Raw genomic sequence first — 11,415 nt, forward strand, 5'->3', positions numbered from 1 at the left:
TCTCACATTTAATAACAATACTCGCTGCTCGTCAATGACGATCCATCTTAACTCGCGTATATACATTTATATTTATAATATTTATATATATAATCCGAAAAAAAGTTTAATAGGGCTATCAATCACTCCACACATACACACACACGCGCGCGCGCGCGCACGTATGTTTAATTTGTAATAACATAATTATATTCGCAGACGGATATATCCTAATAACTACTTTAAATTTTGAACTTTAATATTAGTTACACGTAATGTAACTCGAACATTTTTAATGTATCGTTATTTCATACAGAACATTATAATAATGTAGCAGTATGATTTAACCAGAACAAATAATCATTTTATGCACACTTTTCGTCAAAAGTTTTGTCTATAGCCAATATAATTTTTTTTATTTTCGGGTCGATATTTTTTTTTATTGTGCCAGAAGTTTACCTATTACAGAGTAATGTCGGAGAAAACTGTGAAAAATTAATAGTTATATTAATAAATTTTAGAATTTAATTATTTATATATATTTATAATTTAATTATTTGAAATTTAATGTATATGCTTATAACAAACAATAACTGCATATAAAATAAAATAAGAAATTATTGAACTTTATCTTTGTACGAATTCTAAAGTCTTTTCAATTTCGGAATTACAGCATATCCCATGAACATAGTAGGATATAAATGACAACTATATTCTTTGCAATACACATTTTGATTGCATAACAAGTTTCTGATACATTGCTATAATGCAGATGGTATCTTCGTCAATCAAAACAAATAAAAAATAAAATAATCAAAATAATATATAATAGAAAAGCGTTTGTTTAATTTAAATAAACTATATCTCTATACCGGAAAAAGTTGAAAGTTTGCTATGTTTAATAGCACTGTCATTTTGTCAGAACCTTACAAACTGTGATTTTACTGCTTTGCACTCTAATAAAACGTGCATATCAGTTTCTATAAATTTTATTACGTAGTTTTCCCTTTGTGTATTTCAATAAATACACATTTTTCATTATTTATTATGTTTATAATTTAGTATTTGCTTGTCGATAAAATCGAGTACATGCCTAACTTATACATTTTTTTTACCATTAATCAGTATTAATCATTGTTATAAAAATCATTATTAATCTTAACTGTTACAAAAATAACTTAAAAATAAATTTTGTAATATATAATAAACACTCATACACACATCTTTTTGAAGTAAGATTTGGTAATAGGAGCGTTGTCGTCATTATTTTTGCCTCTAATTTTTTACTATTATACACAGATGCCTGCGCCAAACAATGTCCAATCGGTGATCGGTATGCACTAAAATAATACTGGAACGAGCGCGATCCTATGTTGCCTATGTTGCCTTTGTTAAGAGTGAGAGAGCATTCTGAGTGATATCTTTATCCTTTTCTAACCTGTACTCAGCTATAATTGCGCACGTGCAATAGACGATATTGCACATGTGCAATCATAGCTAAGTATAGGTTAAAAAAGAATAAAGATACCATTTGAAATACTCTTTGTCGAATCGCGAAATAGCGTCAGCGCTCGTTCCAGTAGTATTATATTTCAGAGTCGGTATGTGGCAATTACCGTAGCGTTTTTTCCGTGCAAAAATTGCAGGATAAGAAAAAGCTTATATTTACACTTATAGTAACACACTTCGATTATAGTTACAATAATAATTTATTGTATTCGTCGTGAGATACACAGAAACTGTCACGTGGTACAACTTACATGAGATGAGCTGATTATAGGCCACACGGATAATAGAAATAATGGTGATTGGCAGTGAAATCCATAGATCCAGTCGGCTCGCGACTTCGAAATATGCGCAAATCTTTAATGCGCATTTGCGGCGTGCCAGTTTTGTAAAATAGCAAATATTTATTTTGTTCAAATATAAATTTCACGAAATGTTTCGATTTCACTTAGTCCTTATCAGCTATGAATAAAAATTATAACCCAATACTATGAAAAATCCCGTACGATAAAATTAACGCATAATAAAATTGGTGCTCGAATGTGTCATATTTTAAATATCATCTCATCTTCATCTCCAAATAAACGCATAGAGTAACAATCATATTCTATTAAGTCAAACATAAGACGATGTTATAATGTCATGAATTTAAATGTAAAAGCTATTTCTTCGTTTAATGGCGAGAAAGGGCAATCCGAGTATTTAAAACAGACAGAATCTCTAGTCGAAAATTATGATGTTGAAGCGTAAAAATTTTTCAGTTATGTAGAAAATGATTATATATAGAGTCCAAATAATTGGTAAATTGAATAGAATAATTGAATAGAATTGTGAAGATGAAATGTGCGAAACATGTGCATTTTTTTTACAGAACTTATGTATATAAAGATAATGTAGATAATTAATATAAATTAAAATCAAATTAATATCACTGTTATGACATCGAAATACCTCTTATTTGTGACAATGGTAAAATTCGAATGATGCCATATGTACATAATATCAGACGAACAAAAAATCAACTAAATTTTATCTATGTTTTTATTAGAACATTACTGCCTGTCCTTTCTCACCATTAAACGAAGAAATGATGTTTTTACATTTGGATTCATGACATTATGTTACATCGTCTTACATTTGGCTTAATAGAATATAATTGTTACTCTACTATGCGTTTATTTGAAAATGAAGATGAAATAGTATTCAAAGATTTGTGTGTCTAATGAATACAAAAAATTGTAATTGAGTTCCAAATTGTATTTATTCAAAATTTTCAAAATAAATTTTCAAATTTTATAAAATAAGTATAATCATATATTCATTCAAAATTTGAGTTTTTAAAAAATATTTATTTACAAAAAACTATCAATATTTAACGAGTATTCAAACAAAATATAAACTGAAAAAAGCTCCACTAAGCATTCTTAACTATAACCGGCACTTAGATGACTTTAAGTAAAAAAAAAATAGTTTTATTTATTTTTGTCATTGTAATATTCAACTTTTATGAAGAAAACTTAGAAATTTTGAAAATTATTTTAGAAAGTAATACATTTTTAATTTATAAATATCTATTTGATAGAACGCTATACATATTCCGATATAATTTCGGTTACATTACAGTCATAAACATATTCTAAGATATCTTGAGCGCATCGTTCATTATGATCTGTGGACATTAAATTCCGAAATATATTATTTACTTCCAATAAAAATATCTTTGTTTAACTTATATAAACAAGGACGCTCATTGTATAGGTGGTGGATTAAGCGCGCGGTATAATCGTAGCCATTGTTTTTCTGTTTTCTCTTGCAGGCTTGCAAGCTATAATGCAGATAATATAGAGTGAATACAAAACGAAAATATTCGTAAAATATTCAAAAAATATTCATTCAAATGGAATGAAAAAAGAAGTATATACGAATGAGTATTTTCATTCATTTTTTATTCATTTATTCGAATATTAGGGTATTCCGGACATACTATTCAAGATATGACACATTCTAGCGTCAATTTTATTATGCGTTAATATTTTACGTGATTTTATTCTTCTATGAGGTCTATGACATGATATATTCGAACACCAATTTTATTATGCATTAATTTTATCGTATCGGGATTGTACTGGATTATAATTTTAATTCACGGCTAATGAGGACTAAGTGAAGTCGAAACGTTCTGTGAAATTCATATAGATTTGTATAAAATAAATCTTATCACATTGTACACCTAATATAGCTCGTTTCAATCATGGTATAAGAATATAAGATATTTCATTTTCTAAGCGCAGTCGTCTTCAATATGGCGGCTGCTCTTTGATCAATAAAAGCGTTGTCCTAAACTTAGAATAATTAGCATTTGATTAGTTATTCTGATTTAGGACAAATATTTGATTGTCTTGATTTAGTCTGCCGACCATTATGCGCAATAAAATATTTTATATTCTTATGCTATAGTTTTAATTTGTGACCTAGATAGTTTCTATATTTAATTGTGTGTAAGTTACATGAACGTAAGAAATGGTGGACCATGATGGAAGGGATAACATGATGTGTGCAGTGTCTCTCTCTCTTTCTAAATCTCTGCTCTCTCCATTTAAGATTGTTCATAAGAAAGAAGCTATCAATCAAGAAACATTAAACATGAGACGGTATTCATACGTTTTTATTTTAAAATTGTCTTATATATAATGTCTTAAGATGTTAATACAGTCCTCAGATTGACTTATTACGACATCTTAAGACAATCCTATTATGTATGTCAAAAATTATATTAGCATCTTAAGACATATTTAAAACAGTTAAAATATAAACAGACTATGAATACCGTCCCATGTTTAGCGTTTCACAGTTGTAGCTCTTGAATCTTATAAACATTCATAGACAGAGAGGGCGGAGATTTAGAGAGAGACACCGTCCAACTGCACCATGTTCCACCATGAGAGATACTGATCATTAATAAATTTTTATGAAAGAGAAGGACTCTTAATTTCAAAACAATATCAAGAGAATATACTATAGGATATATAAGAGATAATAGGGCATATCAAATATAAAAAATTATTTTAATGAAAATTCAAATGAGAAATATATATAATATATATATAATATAATATAATACTTTATAATTATTTAATAATCATATTACATGTTTCGGTCTCATGATTGATCCCTCTTTAGATATTCAAGTTGTATATCGAATGATGTTACAATGGTTGAACGCAGTCAAAGAAATGGATGAAATTATATAAATAGTAATTATGACCAGAGAGATGTTTCACAGAGAGACAGAAATTACTCGCAAACGGCTGGACGACCGGTTATTTAAATTTCCCGATGTTCTGGTAAAAAAAGTCAAATTAAGAATAAAATAAATGAATTGTACGATGATAAAAATCGAGCAAATCACTCTGATAAAAATAAATCACCGAACTGACGATACAGTTAAATTTCGCAAGTCGAGAAGATGTTTGTCAATTTTTTAAAAAAGCGTCAGTATGTTGGTTTGTAATAAAATAATAGCAATATCACAGTTGAAAAAAAAGAGTTAATCATGATATAAAATTAATTGTGTATAAAGAACAAAAATTATCATATGTAAATGTATTTAAAATAAGTCATGAAATAAACGAATATGTTACTATCACGACAGACGAACACTAACTAAAGAATGATAAAGTAATCTTGGTATTGCAACGTCAAATTTTATTTATTATAGGCTCTCAGTATTTGTTGATAGATTAAGGCTGTTTTTTTATTTTTTCATGTTTAACATTTCCAAAATCAAATGTTTATTATAATATAATTCTTCGTTTAAAATTTCGATATTATTTCAATCGAAGTCATATTCGTGCAACCTATGTTCCGTTATTACTGTAATGAACGAGCAGACGTATTCCAGAGAATATGATTGCGTTTATTGATTCTTATCTTTAATTGTCTGCCTGTCCGTCCCGCATATATTGCATCACAATCATTACAACTGATCTTATAGATTATGTTATTTTTGGAAAGATGAAGTCGAGGGTCTTTAATGTACTTTTTTTAATGTACTTTAATGTATTTTCATAATTTATTAGAACTATAAAAAGATACCTTGATGTGGTCCCTATTAAATTTATTGAATTTATTGAATTTATTGAATTTTTTTATCAAATGGAATAAAAGGAACCATGAATCAAGATGGAGACTGTTAATTCATCTTTCTACTCAGAATTATACTGTCTTCTTTCGTAGAATGCTTTTGACTCTGTTGTTTATCTCAAAATGAATTTAAGATGATAGTCATTCTGTAATATTTCAATTATATAATAATATTTCAATCAATGTTAAATTTTTTGTGTGATATTCAGTATTAGAGAGTAAAAGAGTTCTATCCAAATTGATGATTACTCCTCTTTTTTGAGAGAGAAAATGAATTCCGAGAAAAAATTTAGAAAAGGTCTCCCAGAAGAGGTCGATTTGTGATGTCAATCGAAATTTGATCATCAGTTGATCATCATCGTGATTATGACATCTAAGATGTTTAGTGAGTCGTGATCTATTTTCAGCGATTAAATTAAAAGCGAGAAGGAAAGAAGCGAGAGGAAAGAATTAAAGCATTCTACAAACGAATCTATTTTGGAGCGCGCACAAATCGTCAACATATCGATAGTAAAATAATACATGATCATTAAACATCGAGGCAGTTTTCTCTAATTTTTCTCTAATTTTTGCAATACCAAGTCGGCAATGATGGGAGACAACAGAGAGCCCATGGGTGACGAAGTTTTGTTTGTAAATGGTATTGTTAAATATAAAATACGTAGAATCTAAGATAAATTCAACTGCCGTCAGAACTCTATCACAGGTATGGAACATTTTTTAGAGATGTAATTCCAGTTTGCGTTTACGCAATCTATTGCAATCTATTTCTACCGGGATGTTAGTAAAAAGTGACACAATATCTAATGAAATTAATTTATAGTTTGTTTCAATGTTCACTTCCTTTTAGTTTATCAACAAATTGAAAACTATTTCTAATATAGCTCTCCACTTTGGGGATTGCTTCAAATATTATGTTATGTAAAAAAGAAACTAATGCCTATAATGGATTACCTATTGACGATATGATAACTCTGTACTCTGCAGTCAGGTGTATCTTCGGCAGTGCATAGATTCTCGGCAATGACTCATCACTATATAATAAGTGTCTATATTGAATCTATAATAACTGATCATTAAATTTACTTTTTGATATCATAACAAATCTATTGTAAATTTATAAATATTTTGAAATCGCAACAAAACATAACATGATTTGTAAATCTACTGCACATTTCTATTGTAGAGATATTGTAAATTCACAAATATTTTTAACAGTGTACAAGTATCGAAAATTTATTGAATTTTTGTATAGTTAAAGTATTGTGAAATCGCAAACATTTCTAACAGTGTATCTTTAAGCTTCAAATTTCTAAGAGTTTGATTGCCTTCTCAAAATCCAAAAGCTATTGACATTTGGATATTGCAAAGGCTACATGCGATTTGGATGATCACAAAATGTTTTATACTCAAATAAAAACAATTTGCAAAATAGATTTGTCGTTGACCGACAAACGCGCAAACATGTACAACAAGAAAGAGATTACAGAAAAACAAGTTGGAGCAGGTCGAAGTACGACGTGCCTCCGGCGGAGAGTACAAGAGTGCCACAAGAGGAGGGGGTGACTCTTCGCAGCCGGGAGATAGCCGGGGCCACGAGGATTTCCCGTAGCACGATCGATCGTGTCTTTGACAACAGTAATCGGCGACGATATGGGATGGGCATTGTCGGTCGCTTCTTTGGGTACATTTATATTTCATTCCTTATTACGAAGTCTGAAATAAATTAAACTCTTGAGAGCTACAATGTCTTAATTGAAAACTAATTAACTAACTGTGTAAGCCTATAAAATGTAAAGCCAAGAAAAAGTGAAATCCATTAGTTTTCATAAAGTACATTTTAGACAGAATATTAAAAGTAAATTTTATTAATTAATCTATCATACATCTTTTCCTGTAAATTAAATTATGTTATTATTATAATTTTTTTATACACCTAGAAAAAAAACAGTAATAGCAATTATATAAATTATAGCTATTCAAATTTTGTAGAATTAAGTGAATAAAATTATAAGTATAATTGAATAAAATTATGTTTTTTATAATTATTACAATTAAAACTATGAATAGTTACGAAAACTTATGTTTCTTATAAAATAGTTTATTCAACTTTTTTTGAATTTTAATTCTATATATAAAATTTATATAGTTGTAATCTATATAAATATCATATAAAAAACACTATTTTCTTCTCTGAGTGTTACACAATATTGTAATTACAAAATATTATATCTATTACTATTCCAGCAAAAAATGATTAATCGAATTAACGTCAATTCAACCAATCAATTCATAATAAAATTTGTTAGTGGAATGAATATCGCATATTATGGATATATCGTTATTGTAGAGAAAATGTTTTGTCCATTAACAAGATCGAGATCGAAATAAACGACATATAACGAAACATATTAAAAGCTTCGTGAGTTATTAAATTTTTCTCCTATTATTCCAGACGATCTTTCCGGAAAAGCGTTGCGCACAAACCGGATATAAAGAAGCAGTTAGACAATTTCGAGGACCATCGACCGTATTTCACATACTGGATCACTACTGTGCAAGTATTGATTCTAATAATATCGCTGGCGTGTTATGGATTTGGTCCTGTCGGGATGGATCTCAATCATCGATCTGGATTGGTGAGCAAATAGAAATGATTACTATTTATTGACCACAATTATTTACGATTGTTATTCATTTCTTTAAAATTTTCTTTTTATTATGTTTATTAAAAAACTAATCTTGCAAAGAATAAATTCAAATGTGCACAATAAAAGATAACCTTTCTTTTTATTTACACTGGAATCGAAGCAAATTATGTTAAGTCTATTCAATCCTTGTAGAATATAATAAGAAGTGAATGATCACTTTAAATTACAATTATAATGCTTCATTAATATAAATTTTTATTTATAACAAAATTTTGTTTTTTTTTTTATGTGTATGCCTAATCTTTTTAGAAAAAACTTTTTTTAGAATTCTTATTTAATTTTTTCACAATTACTATAATTTTTTACAAATTTAAAATTTTTTCAGAATATGTGTATATTTTTATTTATACAAAGTGTATTCGATCACCCGCAATTGGAACATACTATAAGATTAAGCGTTTTCTCCTAAATCTAAATCAAGCTTAATAATTTTTGTTAATTTGTATAGTTAATTAATAAACTGTTTTTTTTAAGTAACGGATTTCAAAACAAATACAGTATTGACAAATATTTATAACAATTATTTATAACTAGTTTTCTAAATGCTTGATTTTGTTATATGCATAATATATGGTTGGTTCTGCCATTTATGTCGTTTTTACTATAATTTTACTATAATTCTTCATCTACAGTTAGGAAAACGAAATATAATTGAGCCACCAATTCTCTTTCTCGGTTTCTGCTTCGGATTCTTATAAATACAATTTTTTTAATGGCTCTTAGAGAAATAAAAAAATTCATCAAGCGATGAATACAATAAAATGAAAAACGTTTTGAAAATTTAATATAAATAATGTATTTGTTCATAATGTATTTTATTGTAGTTTTAAAATTCGTTAATTTGAAAAAATGTGATTTATTAATTAACTACGCTGCTGATCAATAAATTCTTAAGCTTTATAGATTCGAAATAAAATGCTCAATTTTGTAATATGATTTGGAATAAAACGCTTACTCTTGTAATGCGTGATCGGATTATGATCGGCTACACCCTTTATAACTTTTTAGAAAATTTAATTTTCTATCTTTTTATATAAATATACTTTTATATAAATATACTTTTAAAATGTTGAGAAAGTTTACATTCTCTTCTAAAATTCTTTATACATATATGTAAATTTTGAGATACATTAAGATCTCATTTTATAATTTCCAAAAAAAAAACTTAAAATTTAAAAGAATTTAAACTATTTTTCAGAAATCTTTATGTTTAAAATATAAAAAATTTTTTTAAATATTGTGAAAATTTTTATACTAAGATATACGATTGCAGTTGTTTAAAATATTTCAAGCTACATTTAAATATTTAAGCATTGTTTTTGTTCTTTAAGAAAGAAATTAGATTCTTACACTCAGTGAGGGTTGAGTATGATTGAGAAAATAATTGATTGCGTCTAGGTTCTTGTAACAAGTTTGTCGTTACAACAAGTCGACTATCAAGAACCCGCGAACTTCTGGCTGGGTCCTAGGGCTGCAGATCTGATCCATCTTGGCGCCAAATTTGCACCGTGTATGCGTCGTGACATCAAGATTCTAAAGGAGATCGATGTATGGCGGGAAAGAGAACGAGATACTGCTTGTTGCATTAGGAATGACGATTCCGGCTGCGTTCAATCCAGTAAAGCAGATTGTTCTGTAAGTTTCCTGATTTTTTAAACACTTGTAACATTTTGCTAGCTCTTCACGGCTATGTTCATAATAATAAAATTTTTTCCATGCGCGCCTAACAGGTTCGGGGATTGAGATCCACTGCTATGGTAAACTATATAATTTTTACTTTGATTCTTTAGCTTCAGAAAAAGCACTTGTGAAAAAAAGAAAAGAAAATATTTTTAATTTATTGCATTGTGAGCGTCGCAATTTTTCATTACTTGAAATTGAAAGGACCCTGCAGATATATCTTATGGAAATTTGTGGTTCAATTGGCTGAAATTGAAGTATTGTTGTCTCGACGTCCCAAACAAAGTCTCAATATAGACATAATTCTTCAAATTCACTTTCTGTCCAAAGATGTTTAAGCGAATGCTGTTTTATGTACTATTTTATGTATTGTTTTAAGTACTGTTTTATTTACTGGTCAAATAATAATTTACACGTATGGTTTACAATTACATAATTTATGAGACATCGACATATCATGGCTGTATTCCATTTAACGCTTATAACGCTCGTGGAATCATGCCATTCTTATTGTTTATCAAATGTTAAACAAAAATGATGCTCGTGAGCATTGCGAGCGTGAAACGCAGTGTATGTAATATATTACATCAATACTGCACACATATATACACACAAATTCATAGAATACTAAACATATTTAGGCTTTTAAATCTAATTATAATGATCTTTATTTAGACTTTTAAATCTAATTATGATTTATATTAATTCACACGATTTATATTAACGATTTATTTTAATTCACATATATTCATTTCTTTATTTTACATCTCTTTATTTCACATAACCTTTCCACAAAATAATTGCTTTGATAAATTGATAGCGTTGATTGCTATATTGAGATAAAAATGAGTATAATAAATACATTTGTGTCCAAAGCAAGAGAAAATTGAAAAATTACAATGTGTTGCACTTTCTGTCCGATTGTGTCCTTGCTGAAAAGGTCCACTGTAAGTAGGACTTATACACAAACGATTTATATGTATCCTTGACACATTACCACATACTACTACATCAAAATCAAGAAGAGTAGTCTCGCGCTAAGTGGACCCGTGTCTTTACGCGAATCAGCGAGTTGCGAGCATCCGAGATTATCAGTTTTTCAATAAAGGCTGAACTGATTGACTTCTGAGTATAAGCTCAATCGACAGCTTGAATCCGAATTATATAAGCATTTATTTTATCTCTATGTGTTTTACGAACCGAGATATAATGCGAAATCCAAAATGTCAAATTTTTATGTAAGATACGTCATGGCCTCAAAAAAAATCTCCTTTTCATATTTTCGATGGTAGATAACATACAACATTACTACATCAAAATCTGATTACGCCATATATATATTTATTTATATATATATATATAAATTTTCTTATTCCTTACTTAAATATCAGATATT

At 28.4% G+C, this 11,415-nt stretch overlaps 1 protein-coding gene across 1 annotated transcript in view; it reads left to right on the forward strand.

Moving 5' to 3' along the window:
- The window catches only part of LOC108686479 (inactive rhomboid protein 1-like), a gene marked incomplete at its 3' end in the record, with an annotated part of 117,047 nt that extends 106,951 nt beyond the window's left edge, over positions 1-10,096 (forward strand). The window contains exons 10-13 of the mRNA XM_018191814.1: positions 7,118-7,312; positions 8,084-8,267; positions 9,738-9,974; positions 10,070-10,096. Coding sequence (XP_018047303.1) covers positions 7,118-7,312; positions 8,084-8,267; positions 9,738-9,974; positions 10,070-10,096 — 643 coding nt within the window. The remainder of the gene's footprint in view (positions 1-7,117; positions 7,313-8,083; positions 8,268-9,737; positions 9,975-10,069) is intronic.
- Between the last annotated feature and the right edge of the window lie 1,319 nt (positions 10,097-11,415).

This window comes from Atta colombica, unplaced genomic scaffold (assembly GCF_001594045.1).
Source record: "Atta colombica isolate Treedump-2 unplaced genomic scaffold, Acol1.0 scaffold185, whole genome shotgun sequence".
Classification (NCBI taxonomy): domain Eukaryota; kingdom Metazoa; phylum Arthropoda; class Insecta; order Hymenoptera; family Formicidae; genus Atta; species Atta colombica.